A 24,214-nucleotide genomic window follows, 5' to 3' on the forward strand; every position below is an offset into this window, starting at 1 on the left:
GCAGGCTATGTTACTCCTGGCAAGAGATGTTGATATACATTTGGATAATGGAGAAAATGAGAAATGATTTATTCCATCCGTCACCTGTTCCATGGCATCTATGTTTGTAAAACTGAAGTGGCTTAATTGATTTATCGACTGTAGCCCAGAAGCCCACTATCTACAGACCATAAACTACAAATCCCATAATGCTTCAAATAAATTCTGACCCCGTCCTAGGCAGACAGAAATGGCTCACATGCTGCAAGTGAACACAAATCTTAAGTGATCTTTTTTATTTTTTAAACTGCTATAATAAATGTAAAATATTATATTTTTATAAAGTGTCGGTGTTATGGTCACGTGGTGAGGTCAAGTTTAGCGGGAAAGAAAACATGGCGAGCGAAGTAGCAGGTAGCGTTGCGGAGCCAGTACAATGTCCCGTTTGTTTTAAGGAATTCGCGGCGTCAGAAATCAATTTCCATCTGGACAGATGTTTGTTAAACAATGACAGTTGTCCGACATCAACCAGTAAAGACATGAACGGACCACCTCTCAAGAAACCTCGCATTTCTAGCGAAGCGTCTAGTCCAACAGTCAGCACGACAGACTCGTCGGAGGCGAGGAAAAGTACCGCGCCGCCCTCTCCGATTTTCAGGATGTTTCAGACTAACATAAATAAGGGTCCAGTTCAAAGTGAACGAAATACATTTTTATCGAATAAACCGATTGCCAGCACTGCTGTCAGCAAAGGAACGAAACGTCATTCACCGGACGAGATGGGGGCAGGTAAAGCGATGGGACAGTTTTGCATCGACCACCCTGCATCGAACACACTGATAAAGACCCCGCGTGATACTACACCTGTGCGCGCACTGCTGAATATCGATAAGCCGCTGGCGGAGAAACTGCGACCAACCACGCTAGAGGAATATTTCGGCCAAAACAAAGTAGTAGGAGAACACACCCTTCTCAGGTCGCTGTTGGACTCTCAGGAGATACCGTCATTGATCCTATGGGGACCACCTGGATGTGGGAAGGTGTGGTTTTCTACTTTGTAAACATATACATATAATCTAGATTGTATTTCCATGTTGTAAACGAAAGTAACACGTGAGTGATGATGAAGTTTGTGACTGACGAGCAGAAGATATCAAATGCTGAGGCAGTGAAGAAAGTAAAGGAAGATGGGTCAAGGGGGAGGGATCCTGAGAGGTGTGGTGTGAGTAGTAGATCTGTACCAGTACGGAGGGATAACCAAGTGATATGTTTCAGTAAGACTGTAATTCTGGCATTTATAACAATGGTTATCAACTGTCCTGCAGGGATGGAACATAAATAGCAGAAAATAGAGGTTGTGGTGGCAGCTGCAGAGAGGTAATTGGGTGTGCAAGGTTTGATGTCAGAAGAGGTACAGGTTGTGTTAAGTGGTGGCTGTTGGCCTGAAGTAGGACTAAATAGATTTAACCCTTGTGTGGTGTTCATGTTTTTGTTATTCACCCAATGTTCACGGGTCTGATGGACCCAAAACATTATTGGGTTTTTAAACAATACAGCCATAACAATTTATGTAAAATTACTTAATACTTAGATGTTGACTTGCATCAATTACAAGCAATACACCTTCATTATAAATTAGAATTTGTTCTTAACTGACTTGCCTAGTTAAAGGTTAAATGTAAAAATATTGACAGCATAGTTAATATTTGCCATTTACCTCTGCTAGGTAAAATGTATCAATTAAAGCGCTATCATTATTTTAAAAATAAAATGTGATTTAAAAAAAACACAAATTAAGGCTGGTCTACACACCACATGAGGGACAGAGTTTTGCTGTGTGTGTGTGTGTGTTGCAAATGTATTTCTTGCACTTGATGCATGTGTACTGTGTCTTCCTGTCTTTGGGTCCACGCGCATCACAGCGCTTCTTCATGTTGCTACCGGCTGCAATCTAGAATGATGAAAACACTTAGTTCAGGAATTTTACTAACATCTCACTCGCATATATAGTTACAGCAGGCCAAGGTAGAAGAGTCAGACACACATCAAATCAAATTTTATTTGTCACATACACATGGTTAGCAGATGTTAATGCAAATGTAGCGAAATGCTTGTGCTTCTAGTTCTGACCATGCAGTAATATCTAACCTCTAACAATTTCACAACAACTACCTTATACACACAAGTGTAAAGGAATGTATAAGAATATGTACATAAAAAATATATTTGATTGCGTGATGGGCGAACGGCATAGGCAAGATGCAGTAGATGGTATAGAGTACAGTATATACATATGAGATGAGTAAAATAGGGTATGTAAACATTATATAAAGTGGCATTGTTTAAAGTGGCTAGTGATACATTTATTACATAAATTTTTCCATTATTATAGTGGCTAGAGTTGATGGCAGCAGTATGTTGGCAGCAGCCACTCAATGTTAGTGATGGCTGTTTAACAGTCTGATGGCCTTGAGATAGAAGCTGTTTTTCAGTCTCTTGGTCCCCGCTTTGATGCTCCTGTACTGACCTCGCCTTCTGGATGATAGCGGGGTGAACAGGCAGTGGCTTGGGTGGTTGTTGTCCTTGATCTTTTTGGCCTTCCTGTGACATCGGGTGGTGTAGGTGTCCTGGAGGGTAGGTAGTTTGCCCCCAGTGATGCGTTGTGCAGACCTCACTACCCTCTAGAGAGCCTTGCGGTTATGGGCGGAGCAGTTGTTGTACCAGGCGGTGACAAAGCCTGACAGGATGCTCTCGATTGTGCATCTGTAGAAGTTTGTGAGTGTTTTTGGTGACAAGCCAAATTTCTTCAGCCTCCTGAAGTTGAAGAGGCACCGCTGCGCCTTCTTCACCACGCTGTCTGTGTGGGTGGACCATTTCAGTTTGTCTGTGATGTGTACGCCGAGGAACTTAAAACTTTTCACCCTCTCCACTACTGTCCCGTCAATGTGAATAGGGGGCTGCTCCCTCTGCTGTTTCCTGAAGTCCACGATCATCTCCTTTGTTTTGTTGACGTTGTGTGAGGTTATTTTCCTGACACCACACTCCGAGGGCCCTCACCTCCTTCCTGTAGGCCGTTTCGTCGTTGTTGGTAATCAAGCCTACCATTAGTGTCGGCTGCAAACTTGATGATTGAGTTGGAGGCGTGCATGGCCACGCAGTCGTGGGTGAACAGGGAGTACAGGAGAGGGCTGAGAACGCACCCTTGTGGGGCCCCAGTGTTGAGGATCAGCGGGGTGGAGATGTTGTTACCTACCCTCACCACCTGGGGGCAGCCAGTCAGGAAGTACAGGTCCCAGTTGCACAGGGCGGGGTCGAGACCCAGGGTCTCGAGCTTAATGACAAGTTTGTAGGGTACTATGGCATTAAATGCTGAGCTGTAATCGATGAACAGCATTCTTACTAGAAGTCGACCAATTATGATTTTTCAACGCCGATACCGATTATTGGAGGACCAAAAAAACTATACCGATTAATCAGACATTTTTGATTTTTTAAAAATGTGTAATAATGACAATTACAACAATACTGAATGAACACTTATTTTAACTTAATATAATACATCAATCAAATCATTTTAGCTTCAAATAAATAATGAAACATGTTCAATTTGGTTTAAATAATTCAAAAACAAAGTGTTGGAGAAGAAAGTAAAAGTGCAATATGTGCCATGTAAAAAAGCTAACATTTAAGTTCCTTGCTCAGAACATGAGAACATATGAAAGCTGGTGGTTCCTTTTAACATGAGTCTTCAATATTCCCATGTAAGAAGTTTTAGGTTGTAGTTATTATAGAAATTATAAGACTATGTCTCTATACCATTTATATTTCATATACCTTTGACTATTGGATGTTCTTATAGGCACTTTAGTATTGCCAGTGTAACAGTATAGCTTCCGTCCCTCTCCTCGCCCCTACCTGGGCTCGAACAAGGAACACATCGACAACAGCCACCCTCGAAGTGTTACCCATCGCTCCACAAAAGCTGTGGCTCTTGCAGAGCAAGTGGAACAACTACTTCAAGGTCTCAGAGTGAGTGACATCAAATGTATTTATATAGCCCTTCTTTCATCAGCTGATATATCAAAGTGCTGTACAGAAACCCAGCCTAAATCCCCAAACAGCAAGCAATGCAGGTGTAGAAGCACGGTGGCTAGGAAAAACTCCCTAGAAAGGCCAAAACCTAGGAAGAAACCTAGAGAGGAACCAGGCTATGAGGGGTGGCCAGTCCTCTTCTGGCTGTGCCGGGTGGAGATTATAACAGAACATGGCCAAAATGTTCATAAATGACCAGCATGGTCAAATAATAATAATCACAGTAGTTGTCGAGGGTGCAGAAATACTCTAGATATCGACTCTTTTCTTTATATATATCAATTATGTTGCTCTTGCTGCGGGCGATTCGCTGATCCACCTCTACGCAGACGACACCATTCTGTATACTTCTGGCCCTTCCTTGGACACTGTGCTATCTAACCTCCAAACGAGCTTCAACACTCCTTCCGTGGCCTCTAACTGCTCTTAAACGCTAGTAAAACCAAATGCATGCTTTTCAACCGTTCACTGCCTGCACCCACACGCCCGACTAGCATCACCACCCTGGATGGTTCCGACCTAGAATATGTGGACATCTATAAGTACCTAGGCGTCTGGCTAGACTGTAAACTCTCCTTCCAGACTCATATCAAATCTCCAATCTAAAATCAAATCTAGAGTCGGCTTTCTATTCCGCAACAAAGCCTCCTTCACTCACGCCGCCAAACTTACCCTAGTAAAACTGACTATCCTACCAATCATCGACTTCGGCGATGTCATCTACAAAATAGCTTCCAATACTCTACTCCGCAAACTGGATGCAGTTTATCACAGTGCCATCCGTTTTGTTACTAAAGCACCTTATACCACCCACCACTGCGACCTGTATGCTCTAGTCGTCTGGTCCTCGCTACATATTAGTCGCCAGACCCACTGGCTCCAGGTCATCTACAAGTCCATGCTAGGTAAAGCTCTGCCTTTTCTCAGTTCACTGGTCACGATGGCAACACCCACCCGTAGCACGCGCTCCAGCAGGTGTATCTCACTGATCATCCCTAAAGCCAACACCTAATTTGGCCGCCTTTCCTTCCAGTTCTCTGCTGCCTGTGACTGGAACGATTTGCAAAAATATATATATATAACAGTCTGACCCTAGCCCCCCGACGCATAAATATTGGAGGCTGAGACAGGAGGGGTCAGGAGACACTGTGGCTCCATCTGATGATACCCCCGGACAGGGCCAAACAGGCAGGATTTAGCCCAACCTACTTTGCAAAAGCACAGCCCCCACACCACCAGAGGGAAAACTTCAACCACCAACTTACCATCCTGAGACAAGGCCGAGTATAGCCCACAAAGATCTCTGCCACGGCACAACCCAATTGGGGCGCCAACCCAGACAGGAAGGCCACGTCAGTGACTCAACCCACTCAAGTGACACACATACATGTATCTTAAACCATTTTAAAGGTAATCTTGTTGTTAATCCCACCAAAGTGTCTGATTTCAAATAGACTTTACAGCGAAAGCACCAGAAACAATTATGTTAGGTCAGAGCCAAGCCACAGAAAAACACAGCCATTTTTCCAGCCAACGATTAGAGTCACAAAAAGCAGAAGAGATACATTAGAGAGAAAATTAATCACTAACCTTTGATCTTCATCAGATGACACTCATAGGACTTCATGTTACACAATACATGTATGTTTTGTTCGATAAAGTGCATATTTATATAAAAAAATCTCAGTATACATTGGCGCGTTATGTTCACTAGTTCCAAAAACATCCGGTGATATTGCAGAGAGCCACATAATTTGACAGAAATACTCATTATAAATGTCGATAAATACAATTGTTAGACATGGAAATATAGATACACTTTTCCTTAATGCAACCGCTATGTCAGATTTCAAAAAAGCTTTACGGAAAAAGCAAACCATGCAATAATGTGAGAACGGCGCTCAGAAAACAAATAGAGATATCCGCCATGTTGGAGTCAACAGAAATCAGAAATAACATTATAAATATTCACTTACCTTTGATGATCTTCATAAGAATGCACTCCCAGGAATCCCAGTACCACACAAATGTTTGATTTGTTCGATAATGTCCATCATTTTTGTCCAAAGAGCTACTTTTGTTAGCATGTTTGGTAAACAAATCCAAAGTCATGAAGCGCGTTCCCTAGTTGCAGGCGAAATGTTAAAAAGTTCCGTAACTGTCCGTAGAAACATATCAAACGATGTATGGAATCAATCTTTAGGACGTTTTTAACATAAAACTTCAATAATATTCCAACCGGAGAATTCCTTTGTCTTCAGAAAAGCAAAGGAATGCAGCTACCTCTCAAGTGAAATGCGTGTGACCAGCGCGTGACTGCTGGCAGACCTCTGACTCATTCCTCTCTCATTCGGTCCCACTTGACAGTAGAATCCTCAAACAAGTTTATAAAGACAGTTGACATCTAGTTGAAGCCTTAGGAAGTGCAACAAGCAATATCCCACTGTGTATTCCATAGGGGCTGGGTTGAAAATCGACCAACCTCAGATTTCCCACTTCCTGTTTGAATTTCTGCTCAGGTTTTTGCCTGGCATATGAGTTCTGTTATACTCACAGACATCATTCTAACAGTTTTAGAAACTTCAGAGTGTTTTCTATCCAATACTACTAATAATATGCATATATTAGCAACTGGGACTGAGGAGCGGGCAGTTTACTCTAGGCACCTCTGGGCACCTTTCATCCAAGCTACTCAATACTGCCCCTGCAGCCATAAGAAGTTAACAGGAAGCCAGTGTAGGGAGGCTAGCACTGGAGTAATATGATCAAAGTTTTTGGTTCTAGTCAGGATTCTAGCAGCCGTATTTAGCACTAATTGGAGTTTATTTAATGCTTTATCCGGGTAGCCGGAAAGTAGAGCATTGCAGTAGTCTAACCTAGAAGTAACAAAAGCATGGATTCATTTTTCTGCATAATTTTTGGACAGAAAGTTTCTGATTTTTGCAATGTTACGTAGATGGGGAAAAAAGCTCTCCTTGAAACAGTCTTGATATGTTCAGAAGAGAGATCAGGGTCCAGAGTAACGCCAAGGTCCTTCACAGTTTTATTTGAGACGACTGTACAACCATTAAGATTAATTGTCAGATTCAACAGAATATCTCTTTGTTTCTTGGGACCTAGAACAAGCATCTCTGTTTTGTCCGAGTTTAAAAGTAGAAATTTTGCAGCCATCCACTTCCTTATGTCTGAAACACAGGCTTCTAGCGAGGGCAATTTTGGGGCTTCACCATGTTTCATTGAAATGTACAGCTGTGTGTCATCCGCATAGCAGTGAAAGTTAACATTATTTTTTCGAATGACATCCCCAAGAGGTAAAATATATATAGTGAAAACAATAGTGGTCCTAAAACTGAACCTTGAGGAACACCGAAATTTACAGTTGATTTGTCAGAGGACAAACCATTCACAGAGACAAACTGATATCTTTCCGGCAGATAAGCTCTAAACCAGGCCAGAACTTGTCCGTGTAGGCCAATTTGTGGTTCTAATCTCTCCAAAAGAATGGTGATCAATGGTATCAAAAGCAGCACTAAGGTCTAGGAGCACGAGGACAGATGCAGAGCCTTGGTCTGACGCCATTAAAAGGTCATTTATCACCTTCACAAGTGCAGTCTCAGTGCTATGAAGGGGTCTAAAACCAGACTGAAGCATTTCGTATACATTGTTTGTCTTCTGGAAGGCAGTGAGTTGCTGCGCAATAGATTTTCCAACATTTTTGGAGAGGAATGGTAGATGTGATATAGGCTGATAGTTTTTTATATTTTCTGGGTCAAGGTTTGGCTTTTTCAATAGAGGTTTTATTACTGCCACTTTTAGTGAGTTTGGTACACATCCGGTGGATAGAGAGCCGTTTATTATGTTCAACATAGGAGGGCTAAGCACAGGAAGCAGCTCTTTCAGTAGTTTAGTTGGAATAGGGTCCAGTATGCAGCTTGAAGGTTTAGAGGCCATGATGATTTTCAACATTGTGTCAAGAGATATAGTACTAAAACACTTTGAGTGTCTCCCTTGATCCTAGGTCCTAGTAGAGTTGTGCAGACTCAGGACAACTGAGCTTTGGAGGAATACGCAGAATTAAAGAGGAGTCTGTAATTTGCTTTCTAATGATCATGATCTTTTCCTCAAAGAAGTTGAATTTATTACTGCTGAAATGAAAGCCATCCTCTCTTGGGGAATGCTGCTTTTTAGTTAGCTTTTCGACAGTATCAAAAATACATTTCAGATTGTTCTTATTTTCCTCAATTAAGTTGGAAAAATAGGATGATCAAGCAGCAGTGAGGGCTCTTCGATACTGCACGGTACTGTCTAGCTTTCCAAGCTAGTCGGAAGACTTCCAGTTTAGTGTGGCGCCATTTCCGTTCCAATTTTCTGGAAGCTTGCTTTAGAGCTCAGGTGTTTTCTGTATACCAGGGAGCTAGTTTCTTATGACAAATGTTTTTAGGGGTGCAACTGCTTCTAGGGTATTGCGCAAGGTTAAATTGAGTTACTCAGTTAGGTGGTTAACTGATTTTTGTCCTCTGACGTCCTTGGGTAGGCAGAGGGAGTCTGGAAGGGCATCAAGGAATCTTTGGCTTGCCTGAGAATTTATAGCACGACTTTTGATGCTCCTTGGTTGGGGTCTGAGCAGATTATTTGTTGCGATTGCAAACGTAATACAATGGTGGTCCCGATAGTCCAGGATTATGAGGAAAAACATTAAGATCTACAACATTTATTCCATGGGACAAAACTAGGTCCAGAGTGTGACTTCGGCAGTGGGAAGGCAGAGACATGTTGGACAAAACCCACTGAGTCGATGATGGCTCCGAAAGCCTTTTGGAGTGGGTCTGTGGACTTTTCCATGTGAATATTAAAGTCACCAAAAATTAGAATATTATCTGCAATGACTACAAGGTCCGATAGGAATTCAGGGAACTCAGTGAGGAACGCTGTATATGGCCCAGGAGGCCTGTGAACCGTAGCTATAAAAAGTGATTGAGTAGGCTGCATAGATTTCATGACTAGAAGCTCAAAAGACGAACACTGTTTTTTTTTGTTTTGTAAATGGACATTTGCTATCGTAAATGTTAGTAATACCTCCGCCTTTGCGGGATGCATGGGGGATATGGTCACTAGTGTAACCAGGAGGTGAGACCTCATTTAACACAGTAAATTCATCAGGCTTAAGCCGTGTTTCAGTCAGGCCAATCACATCAACATTATGATCAGTCAGCATTATAGTTCATTGACTATAACTGCCTTTGAAGTGAGGGATCTAACACTAAGTAGCCCTATTTTGAGATGTGAGGTATCACACGCTCTTTCAATAATGGCAGGAATGGAGGAGGTCTTTATTTTAGTGAGGAGATTGCTAAGGCAAACACCGCCATGTTAAGTTTTGCCCAACCTAGGTCGAGGCACAGACACGGTCTCAATGGGGATAGCTGAGCTGACTACACTGACTGTGCTAGTGGCAGACTCCACTAAGCTAGCAGGCTGGCTAACAGCCTGCTGCCTGGCCTGCACCCTATTTCATTGTGGAGCTAGGGGAGTTAGAACCCTGTCTATGTTCGTAGATAAGATGAGAGCACCCCTCCAGCTAGGATGGAGTCTGTCACTACTCAACAGGCCAGGCTTGGTCCTGTTTGTGGGTGAGTCCCAGAAAGAGGGCCCATTATCTACAAATTCTATCTTTTGGCAGGGGCAGAAAACAGTTTTCAACCAGCGATTGAGTTGTGAGACTGCTGTAGAGCTCATCACTCCCCCTAACTGGGAAAGGGCCAGAGACAATTACTCAAGGCTCGGCCTCTGACTCGCTGCTTACTGGGGAGAACCGGTTGAAAGTTTCTGTCGGCTGAATGAGCGACACCGGTTGAGCATTCCTACAGCATTTCCCTCCAGAAGCTATGAGAAAGTTGTCCGGCTTCGGGGACCGTGCAAGGGGATTTATACTAACGTTACTATCTGTACTTACTGGTGGCACAGATGCTGTACTTACTGGTGGCACACTGAAATTACCCTTGCCTAACGATTGCATCTGAAGCTGGACTTGCAGCACAGCTATCCTCGCCATAAGGTGATCATTCTCCTGTTTATTATGAGTACAGCGACTGCAATTAGAAGGCATCATGTTAATGTTACTACTTAGCTTCGGCTGTTGGAAGTCCTGATGAACCATGTCCAGATAAAACGTCCGGAGTGAAAAAGTTGAACGGGAAAAAAGTTGAGTGAGGGAAAAATAAAAAATATAAACGTTAATTAAAAAGTAAAAACCGTAAAGTTCTCAGGTAGCAAAGTAAGGTTGGCAACAGACTGCATAGCAGCACGTAAACAAGTCTGCAAGTTGTGACCGGAAATGACGCTATGACGCTCCCTGTCTACAGCCACCTGTTTCCATCACCGATTGAAACGCTATCAGCGCGCACCCCACTAACTAGCTAGCCATTTCACATCGGTTACACCAGCCTAATCTTGGGAGTTGATAGGCTTGAAGTCATAAACAGCTCAATGCTTGAAGCACAGCAAAGAGCTGCTGGCAAACGCACGAAAGTGCTGTTTGACTGAATGCTTTCGAGCCTGCTGCTGCCTACCACCGTTCAGTCAGACAAATCATAGACTTAATTATAACATAATAACACACAGAAATACGAGACTTAGGTCATTAATATGGTCAAATCCGGAAACTATAATTTCGAAAACAAAACGTTTATTCTTTCAGTGAAATACGGAACCGTTCTGTATTTTATCTAATGGGTGGCATGCCTAAATCTAAATATTGCTGTAACATTGTACAACCTTCATGTTAATTCTGGCAAATTAATTACGGTCTTTGTTAGGAATAAATGGTCTTCACACAGTTAGCAACGAGCCAGGCGGCCCAAACTGCTGCATATACCCCGACTGCTTGCACGGAACGCAAGAGAAGTGACGATTTCCCAAGTTAAAATAAATTCATGTTAGCAGGCAATATTAACTAAATATGCAGGTTTAAAAATATATACACTTGTGTATTGATTTTAAGAAAGGCATTGATGTTTATGGTTAGGTACACATTGGTGCAAAGACAGTGCTTTGTTCACGAATGCGCTTGTTAAATCATCACCCGTTTGGCAAAGTAGGCCTCGATTCGATGAGAAATTAACAGGCACCGCATCGATTATATGCAACGCAGGACACGCTAGATAAACTAGTAATATCATCAACCATGTGTAGTTAACTAGTGATTATGTTAAGATTGATTGTTTTTTATAAGATAAGTTTAATGCTAGCTAGCATCTTACCTTGGCTTCTTGCTGCACTCTCGTAACAGGTAGTCAGCCTGCCACACAGGCTCCTCGTGGAGTGCAATGTAAGGCAGGTGGTTAGAGCGTTGGACTAGTAACTGGAAGGTTGCAAGATCAAATCCCCGAGCTGACAAGGAACAAATCTGTCGTTCTGCCCCTGAACAGGCAGTTAACCCACCATTCCTAGGCCGCCATTGAAAATAAGAATTTGTTCTTAACTGACTTGCCTAGTTAAATAAAGGTAAAAAAATTAAAATAAATTATGTTGAAGAATACCCGTAGGCGGCTACATTGCGCAAGTGTTCAACTGATGCTCCCAGAGAGATTCTCGCGTAAAATACAGAGGTAGCCATTACTCCAATCGGTCCTAATGAAAAATGAATTGTCCCGATGGATATATTATCGAATAGATTTTTGAAAAACACCTTGAGGATTGATTATAAACCATGTTTGCCATGTTTCTGTCGATATTATGGAGCAAATTTGGAATATTCTTCGCAGTTTTCGTGACTGCAATTTCCGGGCGATTTCTCAGCCAAACGTGAAGAACAAACAGAGCTATTTCGCCTACAAAAATAATATTTTTGGAAAAAAGGAACATTTGCTATCGAACTGGGAGTCTCGTGAGTGAAAACATCCGAAGCTCATCAAAGGTAAACGATTTAATTTGATTGCTTTTCTGATTTCCGTGACCAAGTTACCTGCTGCTAGCTGGACAAAATGCTATGCTAGGCTATCGATAAACTTACACAAATGCTTGTCTAGCTTTGGCTGTAAAGCATATTTTGAAAATCTGAGATGACAGGGTGATTAACAAAAGGCTAAGCTGTGTCTCAATATATTTCACTTGTGATTTTCATGAATAGGAATATTTTCTAGTAATATTTATGTCCGTTGCGTTATGCTAATTAGTGTCAGATGATGACAACGGTCCCGTTCACGGGATGGGGTGTCCCTAGAGGTTAAAATAAGTGTTAATTCAGTATTGTTGTAATTGTCATTATTACAAAAAATATATATATATCGGCCGATTAATCGGTATCGGCCTTTTTGGTCCTCCAATAATCGGTATCGGCGTTGAAAAATCATAATCGGTCGACCTCTAATCTATATCCACAGTAAAACGAGTCCTATATCGACATAACCTGAAAGGCCGCTCAGCAAGGAAGAAGCCACTGCTCCAAAACCGCCATAAAAAAGCCTACCGTTGCACATGGGGACAAAGATTATACTTTTTGGAGAAATGTCCTCTGGTCTGATGAAACAAAAATAGAACTGTTTGGCTATAATGACCATTGTTATGTTTGGAGGAAAACGGGGGAGACTTGCAAGCCAAAGAACACCATCCCAACCATGAAGCATGGGGGTGGCAGCATCATGTTGTGGGGGTGCTTTGCTGCAGGAGGGACTGGTGCACTTCACAAAATAGATGGCATCATGAGGCAAGAAAATTATGTGGATATATTGAAGCAACATCTCAAGACATCAGTCAGGAAGTTAAAGCTTGGAAGCAAATGGGTCTTCCAAATGGACAATTACCCCAAGCATATTTCCAAAGTTGTTGGCTTAAGGACAACAAAGTCAAGGTATTGGAGTGGCCATCACAACGCCCTGACCTCAAGCCTATAGAAAACTTGTGAGCAGAACTGAAAAAGCATGTGAGAGCAAGGAGGCCAACAAACCTGACTCACCAGCTCTGTCATGAGGAATTGGCCAAAATTCACCCAACTTGGAAGGCTACCCAAAACGTTTTACCCAAGTTAAACTATTTAAAGTCAATGCTAACAAATACTAATTGATTGTATGTAAACCTCTGACCCACTGGGAATGTGGGGGTGGCTTATTGTCAGTCTCATCCTCTTCATCCAACTCCCTGTCAGACTCCGAATTGACAGGGACAAAATTCATGATTTTCCAAAGTGGAAGATGCTTCTTTCACACTAGCTTCTCTCTCTGCTAAAAAATTTCTAAGGCCCTCTGAGCAGAGATAATTTTTGCCACACTGATTGATTGTGTTAAGTAGCCACATATGCAAAGCTATTTATTTGTTGTGTCCCTCCCCCAATTTGCACCTGGTTGGGGTAGAGTGTGGGGAAATAATATTTACAATGTATTAAAATTATATATTGTAATAACATTGTGCATGTTCTCACAAGACATTGTGTAGTTTCACACACTACAAAGGGTAAAGAGTGAGAAAAGAGGGCGACTGGCAGGGAAACAGACAGGTTCTTGGTGCTATGTTGAAACAGCAGGCCCAGGGAGGAGGAAAACAGATTGAAGGCACACAGCAAACATTTTTGTTTAATTTTTACTTGTTTTCACCCACACACACACTTTCCCACACTTTTATTACCCTCAGGTCCAGTGGACCTGAACACCACATATGTAATATTAATGTGTAGGGGAGTGCACAGTGTGAAAATGTGTTATTTTACATGTTCTTCACCGAAGATTTGCCAAGGTCAATGAGTCTCAGTTTGAAAAAAGTATTAATTGTATCATTTTTATTTTAGTAAACATTGAAAATGGGCCCACAGACCCAAACACCACACAGGGGTTAAATAGTGGAGTATGATATATATATATTTTTTTGTTTTTGTGAGTGTTGTGTTAGATGGTAGGGTATTTTAAAAATATGCTTTTTTCAGCAAAGTATTATGGAGTTGTATTCCAGTCTGGTAGGTGACGGGAATGCAACATTTATTGGATGCCAACCACAGGTGAAATTCATCGAAGAAGAAGTGGGACTGACAACAGCAGCAACAGCAACTTCTCATATCAGCATCAGTGCCATTTTTTTTTTTTTTAGACCAGACCAATTAGTGTTGCTCAGTTGCAGCTTGTTAGAAAAATAATCTATAAAGCAGACAAATATTGATTTCAACCAACCATCCCCCTGAGGTCGTCGTTGCTCAAGAACACGAGACCCCTGTGGGCAGGGAAGACCTTGCAGCAGCCTTGGAATGTAACAATAGGGCATATGCCCAGTGCCTACATAACGTTCAGCCTAAAGATAAGGCCATTTCTGCAGTTTTTTGATGATGATTGACTGAGTTCATGTGATTATTGCAATGCCCACGGATGGCAGTCACATAATTGGAACTGCTTGAAATTCTCCCATTAGGCCTAGATACTGTATAGTGACTGGCTGGAGTCTTGCGTTATCTGCACTGTTAACGCCATAATAGGCCAGCTACCTCTGACTTGACTGGCAACCATAACAGCATGCCTCTTAACACTTTCCCTTTCTCGCTGACTCTCTTTGTCAGCCCCCCTGGTGTCATGGGTCAGTTTTCATGAGATTTATGGAGCTGGACCCCAGGATTTACAGTGGAGGCTAGATTTATGAATCTGTCTTCAGGGTCTTCTAGGCAGGGACCAGGGGACTTGGTTCCATCTGTGGATTATAGGGACTGGAAAATGCATTATAGGCCTATAAAATACAGATGGAAATGCTGTGACAGTGGCACGCAGCGGGATCAGTAGATGCATGATTTTAGGTGCCTGCCTGCATTCCCAAGGATTTAATGAAGAAAAATAAGTTTCACATAGGGCCCCACACATAAGAGGGAATCATATTATGTATCTATCTTCATCATTAGTAGTAATCATATTTTGAACGAGACAAGTATTCACAGGTACTCGCTTTCTTCAGATGGATAAGAATTCTAAGAATTAGATATGGTGTCACTATGAACTCTTACGTTTATGTATCTCTGTCCTTCCTTCCAGACCACCCTGGCCCACATCATAGCCAGCGGCAATAAGAAGAGGGGCACGGCCCGCTTCGTTTCTCTCTCTGCCACCAGCACATCCACCAATGAGGTGCGAGAGGTCATTAAGCAGGCCCAGAATGAGTTAAAACTGATGAAGAGGAAGACCATCCTCTTTATAGATGAGATCCATCGCTTCAACAAGTCACAACAGGTAATAACCAAAGTGCTCCAGCCAATAAGAAGAATTGGGCTCAGGTTTCAGCCAATATTAATGACAAAGGGTGATGACATTTATTTTTATGAAAATGTGTAGGTCTAATTTCACTCATCTTATGTCTTATCACATTTTTCATAATGAGTAGTGTACTCCATGGAGTTGTAGGCCAAATTATTTAGTTGCCCTTGCCTACCTACAGCCACACATTTGTCAGAAATCTCTGTACACTTATGATTGGCTATCATGCTAGTCTGTCTGCGCGGTCTCAACCACACTAGTATAGGAATGTCCATCCCATGATCCCAAAATAAAGACTTAATTCCCTCAAACAATACCCATTATCCACCCTCTTTGTATCTACCACAGATTCTTGGAAAGATTCATAGATTTTTAGAGTAGCATCTCAATCAGATTCCCTGAAGCCATTTGAGAGAGAGGTTGTTTGCATAATTCTACTATTAGAATATGGTATCACATCACCTAACTAGCCAAGATAACGCCTCAGATTTATGTTGAATGTTAGTGGCCATTCTTTTCTTTCACAACTCCACACCATTGTGTAACAGTACCCACACACCATTGTAGTAACATGGTGTGTACTTAATCTGCATCTGTGGTCCACATCCCTGACCAGTACATATCGACTAAAACATATTTAGTTCTAAATGTAACATAATGGACTAGTGCTGAATGATTAACTGAAATTTCTGTTTTTTTGTTTGTTTTTTTGACAACTAATTTACCAACTTTGGTTCAAATATATGAATTCCATTTCGTTCTGTTTTTCAAGAGATAAATCAGATCCAGCCTGAACTGTCCGATGTAGTTGTAGTTTCCAACAGGCCAATATTCTACATAGTTTAGCACTGAAAACATGGTAATTAACTACAATGAGCATAATGCATTGAGCCAACTACTTGTCCGGTCTGTATGTGGCAGACACAGAGACGGAGAGAAGAGACATAAGAGCGCTCGATCAAGAGCGATTGAGAGTAGTTGCTTCGCAAGGTATCTCTACTTCTCAATATATGATCTAAGTGATTTATATTATTGGTATTTAGCAGTCAAAAGTATACCTTTAGTAAGAACTACTGAGATAGTGATTTTGTCAGACAGCGTAGGCATCAGCTCTGTAGAGATGAGATGATGACTTGGAATGAAAAAGTCATCAAATGTATTATACACAACTGAAATATTTTATTAAAGTAATGTGAGTAAATGATGGTTAGTAAGTGATAAGCAGTAAGAGCAGTGACTACCATCATGGGGCTTTTATTAATAATCTTATTCTTATTCTGTGTTACAGCATTCAACCCACATAATGCATGGTGCAGTTAATGTCTTTAAAAAAAAAGATATAATCGAACCGAAACCGAACCAACCTCATAAAGAACTAATCGCTCAGCACTATAATGGACAGATGGGTTTTGATAGAAAATCCGATCTGAAATAATTGCTTCGTACAGCATGCCACAATTGTTTTAATATACCTACAAAGTTTAACAAACTATAGTAACAATAACATAGTAAACAAGTATCACTCTGGAAATAGCAATAAATATCCTTATCAGTTACTGTCTTCATTTTGTGTAGTGTAATATGAAGGACTCACTGTGGCACAGGACGACCCTTTTATAGGGGAGGCAGGGTAGCCAGAGCGTTGGACTAGTAACCGGAAGGTTGCAAGTGCAAATCCCCGAGCTGACAAGGTACAAATCTGTCGCTCTGCCCCTGATCAGACAGTTAACCCACAATTCCTAGGCCGTCATTGAAAATAAGAATATGTTCTTAACTGACTTGCCTGGTTAAATAAAGGTAAAATAAATATTGTGTTTGTGTAAATTCTGATAACAATTAACAGGCAGTTAGAGCCAGGGCCGAATCTCTACACCATGCTCGGGCTAAAGCGGTGCTAAGAGGGAAAACTTAGCCATCATAGCGCATGCGTGAGATAGATTTGTATTTTAACCATGTACCCTATAATGCTTTTACACAGCTACCCTATTAAACCAATGTACAGTGAGGTATAGTGCAAATGGTATTTCATGCACAGGTAATCAAAGCCCTTGATTTTGAACCACTTTTGGGATGCTCAACACCTTCTCTTTTCTTCCCATGTCTCTCTTCACTCTCTTTCTATGTCTCTTGTTGTCTGCCTGTATGTAGGATACCTTCCTCCCTCATGTGGAGTGTGGGACAGTGACTCTGATCGGGGCAACCACGGAGAACCCTTCGTTCCAGGTGAACGCGGCTCTGCTTAGCAGGTGCAGGGTCCTGGTTCTGGACAAGCTGTCTGTGGAGGCAATGGGGTTGATCCTGCTCAGGGCCGTCGCTACGCTGGGGATCAGTGTACTGGGAGAAGATCTCAGCGACCGCATAGATCAAAACGAGTTAGACCCAACCGAGCTCAGATCAGAGTAAGTAGCTGATACCCCTTCCTCTCGGAATGAGCGCCTTGTTATCACGGAACGTGCCGTGTAGACACGTCATCCTTAAGTCTGGGATTCCTGAACCCTGATTGGTCGAGGGGGATGTCCTCTCTACTCTGCCCACCTTAAAATGTTTTCCTTTAGGTCATTTATAGCCTGGCAGGCCTGACTATAGGCAGACAGCCCTGGCAGTTGTGTTCTCTCTCTCTCTCTCCTTATTCTCCTCCCTCTCTCTCTCCTCCCTCTTTCTCTTTTTCTCTCTCCTTTCTCTCCTCTCTCTCACTCACTCGCTCGCTATCCTTTCTCTCTCTTTCTCTCTTGGAGAAAATATCCTTTCTATTTTATTCAGCTTTGTTCAATTGTATTCTTCATATTCTAAAATAATATTGTCACGCCCTGGTCTTAGTATTTTGTGTTTTCTATTTATTTGGTCAGGCCAGGGTGTGACATGGGTTTATTTTGTGTTGTGTTTTTGTATTGGGGTTTTAGTAGGTATTGGGATTGTGGCTGAGTAGGGGTGTCTAGCATAGTCTATGGCTGCCTGAGGCGGTTCTCAATCAGTCAGGTGATTCTCGTTGTCTCTGATTGGGAACCATATTTAGGTAGCCTGGGTTTCACTGTGGGTTTTGTGGGTGATTGTTCCTGTCTCTGTGTTAGTTGTCACCAGACAGGCTGTATTAGGTTTTCACGTCCCGTTTCTTGTTTTTGTATTGATCGTGTTTTGTCTTTTTTAAACATGTATCGAACTAACCACGCTGCGTTTTGGTCCGACTCTCCTTCGACGGAAGAAAGCCGTAACAAATATACTATAATGCCATGGAATTCTAAGCAAATCTTGTCTGCTAAATTAACTAGTAACCTCTCGCTCGCGCTCTCCCTTTTCTCTTTTTCTCTCTCTCCTTTCTCTCCTCTATCTATTTCTCTCTCTGTTGACAGAGGTGGAGGGGAGTGTGTCGGTATAGCCTAGCCTGTTTAAGTGAGACAGCTGTTAACTGCTGGCAGCAGATGAGGGCTCAGTTTTAACAGTGTACCAGATTCATGGCAGAAAGCCTTCATGGTCAACATGGGTGTGATTGAGTGGTGGTGGTGATTGAGCTAACATTAGATGTTATATTTGTGTTTAAAGATCTTGGTACAGATGCAAGCCATGGAGTGAGATGCTCTTCGGTTGTGTACAGATCTTTACGCTCAGGTGGACCAACCCTTTCTATTACATCACATCTTTACATCCTATCTTGTTCTGTCAAATTTATCAACCTATACATTTGTTCCAAGGAACCTTTTAAACCAGACATTTTCCACACTGCATCAGCAAAAAATGGTCTCAGCCCTCTCTCACCCCTATCAAATTAAAAAGGGGCTATCATCTTGTCTGGAGTCCAAGCGAAGGGAGGAGACAGGCATGTTTGGCTGTATGTTTCACAGGAAGGTCCCACTGGGACAGCTAGATGAGACTAGTTTAGTATGTGCCCTCCCTTATCACCCTCCTCACATCATTTAATTGTATGCCAAAAGTCATGAATAGAATTGAAAGGTTTGTAGGATATCCAATGAGCTGTTGGTGTCACATAGCTATGGCATGCGGTTCAGATGTCACACTTAGTGGCTTAAATGTCAACATTTAAACAGTATATTTTATTAATCTACCCGCAGGTATTTACTATATAGATCTATTGTTTCATTTAGGCTCATGGATCAGAATCAGCACACTGGTACCTAGGGCTGTGGCGGTCACAACATTTTGTCAGTCTGTGATTGTCAAGCAAATAACTGCCAGGTACCAGTATGGATTCCACATGTAGCCTACAAGCCGCTGATGCAGAACTTTGAAACCTCTACATTTTTAAAAGTCTAATAAATCCATGCCTACACCTTTACAATATAACCATTTTTTATTTTATTTTAGACAGGTCTAAAGAAACATGTAGTCTATTTCAGAAGAACGGAATAAGATACTCAGAGATGTCCTTATGTTAGGTCCTGATCTGGCCATGCCATATGGCTGTGGGCTACACTAGTTCATTTAGCAGACAATATTTGCTTTGAATTTCGTGGCATTATTTTAGATTTTATAGTATGATGAATGCAATTGAACAAAGCTGTATAAAATAGAAACGATTTGAGGGAGTGCACACATACGGCTATTCTGTGTTGTGGTTATCAAAGAAATAGGTTCTCCTATATGCTTAATTTAGAGGTATTAATGTAACTTTAGTTGTTCTACAAACATTGGGTTATATGTTTAGATTTGCAATACATTCTAAGACTGCATGATGTGACTAATGATGATATGAAAAAAGTTGCTTGAAAGGCTTGAGCTCTGCTTAGTTTTTTGCACCGGCTGTACACTTCATCAGTCTCTCATTCACAATTTGACAAGCACTTGATAATGCCTCAAATTTCCTGGCGGCATCCCCTTTGTGTGGATGTAAAAAATCCCATGGCTTTTGCGGCCAGTGGCTGTTGTGCCTTTGGGCTGAATATAATACTTATAATTCCCTTCTCCCTGAGTGCTGTGTGCTCCGAAGCACCTCACTCACATGGCTCTCCATCACCTGATCGGGTCTTTCCCACAAGCTAAAAGTGAAGACCGACACATCGGGACGCAACTGCGCGTGTCCTTATCCAATTCCGAGGTGTCCACATTTACTGTCCACATTTACTTTTCGTCAGCCAACAAGATGAGTATGCCTAACGAACAGAAAAAGCACTAGCCTATGTCAATCTACTATCCCCCATAGTCCTAAAGTTGATCTATTCTGTGCAATAAATAATTATTCCAAACATAGTCTGGGACAGTTGTGGGACGTGATTGATCCCAAATTAATACAACCATTAGCATTAAAAAAAAAAAAATTACGCAATGAGGCTGATGCCACAGATCAGAACATTTAGCTTAAAATGTTGATAAACTATTAGGCTATTTCTTCACATTCTAATCGCAGCAATGTGCACACGGCAGTAGGCTGTAAGAGCGAATGTTCTATTAGCGGGAAAACACCATTGTCAAAAGTGACCGCAAATGCAATTATGCATGTTTCTTGCCTCACGCTAGGCATCATTCAAAAGTGATAATATGTCATTCACAAGTGATTGGCTAATATTGTCACCCATCAGACAATACTTTATTTAATCTTGTCTTTACATAAACCAAATAATATATGTGTGATATTTGTTTTGATTTAGAATGGACCATTATCATGTCTCGAGATAGATGCACTTAATAATACGGTCACCGTAACGGTAACCCTACCGGTACCTCAAATGATTAGAAAGATGAACTTCATAAATCAACTTGATAGATGATTACACATGTCGACTAGAATATATGCCAAATTAAATGGATACATTTAGTTACGATTAGGTTTCTGGAGGCCACTCAATAAACTGAAATTCTAGTCAAGAATGATGCGTTTTTCAGGTGGCAAGTCCCTGGCATGGTGGGTTAGGTTTGAGTTATGTGGATCAGTATTAAGGGGGTCGGTATCGGTAACAAGAGACGTTTACATGTCCTGACCCACTTGGAGCTGGTGGAGGGTGTTTGCATCGCCCCGGGGACCAGGGACCACGTTCCACTCTCCCCGTTAGTTCTCATGTTGTCACAGGACTGTCGGCTCAACACTGTCCTGACTGTCTAACCTGACACCCAGACCAGAAGAACACTCAGGCTAACTTCTCTCCAGCTCCTGCAATAACATTATCACCCAGGCCAAATCCAATAAAGATGCTCCCCTGCTGACTCCATAATGTGGTTTTTGGTAAGGGGTTGTTTATTTGTCACCTTAGTGGCCAATAGGGCTGTGAATTGCCAGAGCTCTCACGTTACGATATTATCACAATACCTAGGTGCCGAAGCAATATGTATTATGATTCTATATGTATTGCGATTCAGTACTGTCATTTTATTTTGGTGCCGGTTCAGCCAACTAGCGCAAAAATAATATTGTGATATTGTCAAAACAATACGATATATCTGCTTGGCTAAATTGAAGAGTGCCCTCGTGTGGGTCTGGTTAATGTCACCATACATCAGGGGGGGCCTGCCGCTGTGAGAGGGTCTCGAAGTGTGGCGTCGTACCGGTTGCTTTTCATCAGGGTCAACCGTTTGGATCTGGGGATGAACGATTAGGTAGTTGGCTGGGGGATCTGGAGGATCATCCAAAAACCATAGCACCCTGTTTGCAGGAGTCAAATTCTGAGCAGCAAGGTCTCTATTTGATGTTGGATGAAAACGCTTCTATGTGCAGTATAGCAAAAAGACACAGTTATTGTCACTTTTCTCTGTGCCATTTAGGCCTAATATAATCGGAGCTAAACATTTCTTATTTGTTATTATTGAATGCGTTTCTGTTTTCATGTTTTGTAGACCAAAGGTCTATATTGAGCAGAAGGCTCTGGACACCATAGCCCACCTGTGTGACGGCGACGCCCGAGCAGGGCTCAACGGACTCCAACTGGCTGTCCAGGCCCGGGTGGGTGCAGCCCATCCTGGCCAATCAGGATCTGGCAGTACCCCACATGACATTGTGGTGCAGGAGGAGCATGTGAAGGAGGGCCTTCAGAGGTCCCATATCCTCTACGACAAAGCAGGTGAGTCCAATGGTTCAATAGAAAAGAGTATAGGAGTCGCACACCTATCATACTAACAGGTGCATGGAGAAAAACTGTACACTAAATTGAAACTCCAGCATACTGATGATCTTGATGCTCCTCAATGGTTCAACCATAACATTAGAGTACATTATTTTCAATTGATTCAGCTGTAGTCAGTGGACATTTGACATTTTTCTAGGATGTTCTTTTACACTGCCCCTCACTGGACTGACAGACATTTAAAAATTTAGATGACAAATGATGTTACTTGTCATGATTCAATTTGATAATTACAGAGTGGTGACATCCTGTCTGGTTGGCTCCACAGCAGCAGCCCAGAGATAATAACCCAAGCAGCCTGTCTGTCAGCTCATGGGAATGGACCTGTGAATAGTTTAGGTGTATTTCAGAGGTCTCTTGTGAAATGGTGAATGTGATGGTCCTATTGGTAGAGCTAACTTCCCCTTTGCTCTGAGTCTGAGATATGCAGCCAGATCCAGTCAAAGAACACTTTTCCTTCTAATACGTACAGTAGACTCTTTCAATATGCCCTACATTAGCTGACTCAGGCCAGACGGCTAGCGCTAATTAGGTTAAAACCCTCAGACAGTGACTGTACAAGTGATGTCACCGTGGTGCCAGCCTGCCAAGTGCTATTGTGGCTCACTGCACTTGATTGATGCTTTAGAAGCATGGACTGGTTGTTGTCAGCGTCATCTTACTGGAATCAATGAATATCCAGAATATGTTAGTCAGAGGACACTTAGGAGATTCATAGACTCCTTGGTGTGGTCGTAGAGTATGTAGTACCCGTCAAAACTCTTATTATGTGCATTAGTGTCTGAAAAGTCAAGGTGAAGGGACTTGATCCCAGTCTCTTTTAACCTCTGGTTCTCAGCTTTACTTTTTCTGTCAACCTCAGTGGAGGATGGGTAGAGGAGTCTTCTCAAAATTCCTGGTATTTTCCCTCTCAACACTTGCCTGTCAAACTTCTCAGGATTTTACTAGTAAATGGATCAACCACTTATGGAGGGTTGAGGTAGGGGAGTTATCCATTGTGGAGAGAGGTGAAAGAGGGACTACCTGAGTGACAAATGAGACATAGGTTCGAATTAGGACGGCTGTCTCATAATGGGACATTGCCCATTGCCCACTGGAAGCAAGGGATAGACCCTCACTAGCCAGGTCCCAGACCTGTTTAGTGCTGTCTTGTCAACTCATATGGTCATTGTCACGCCTTACAATGATGCTAAGACAGGTCAAACAGACAGGACCAGGCTAGAACATCACCGCAATGGTGGGTTAATTGGTCTGGGGAGACTGAGGCCTCCAGAGAGAATCCAAAACCTAATTAAACCTATGGGGTTAAAGGAGATAGCCAAATTTAAAATCTAACCAGAATTTCCTCTGAAGATGCCCCAGAAATGATTAATGTAAATCAACTATACAGCAGGAACACAAATATAGCCTAGACCCAGCCCAGCAGCCTCTTAACTGTTATGTCAACTAGCTAGACATCCAGGATAGATGGTTTTACCAGCTATAGGCCTAACTCTACATTTACTCTATTTAATGTTTTGTCCTAAAAAAAACAGTGATGAAATTCATTCACATCATTGCATGTAGACTAATCTCAGTTACCCGGAAGTAAAATTATTTCACGAAAGTTTGTCATTTCCTGTTTTACATCTGGAAGGGAATGCCGATAACAATTGTGATTACCTTTTGTGTAAAGGAAGGAAGCAAAGTCTCCTCACTCGCAAACGAAAACCATTATCCTCACACAGGCTTGACAACCCACGCACCAGTTTAAGCTCACCGCCTTTGCCCAATCCTGATTTCTCCAAATAATCCATGCCAAAAACCCCAAACCAGGAACAACTGCTGCTTGTGGTCACATTCTACGTGAGCCTTGACAGATTC

The 24,214-nt window shown here is 42.0% G+C and overlaps 1 protein-coding gene across 1 annotated transcript in view; it reads left to right on the plus strand.

The window, feature by feature from the left end:
* The first annotated feature begins 229 nt into the window (after nucleotides 1-229).
* The window catches only part of wrnip1 (WRN helicase interacting protein 1), a 28,046-nt gene continuing 4,061 nt past the window's right edge, over nucleotides 230-24,214 (plus strand). Inside the window, exons 1-4 of the mRNA XM_024435886.2 lie at nucleotides 230-1,019; nucleotides 15,069-15,263; nucleotides 17,436-17,686; nucleotides 22,065-22,288. Coding sequence (XP_024291654.1) covers nucleotides 375-1,019; nucleotides 15,069-15,263; nucleotides 17,436-17,686; nucleotides 22,065-22,288 — 1,315 coding nt within the window. The 5' untranslated portion in view covers nucleotides 230-374. The remainder of the gene's footprint in view (nucleotides 1,020-15,068; nucleotides 15,264-17,435; nucleotides 17,687-22,064; nucleotides 22,289-24,214) is intronic.

The sequence above is a fragment of the Oncorhynchus tshawytscha genome, linkage group LG10 (genome assembly GCF_018296145.1).
Source record: "Oncorhynchus tshawytscha isolate Ot180627B linkage group LG10, Otsh_v2.0, whole genome shotgun sequence".
Classification (NCBI taxonomy): Eukaryota; Metazoa; Chordata; class Actinopteri; order Salmoniformes; family Salmonidae; genus Oncorhynchus; species Oncorhynchus tshawytscha.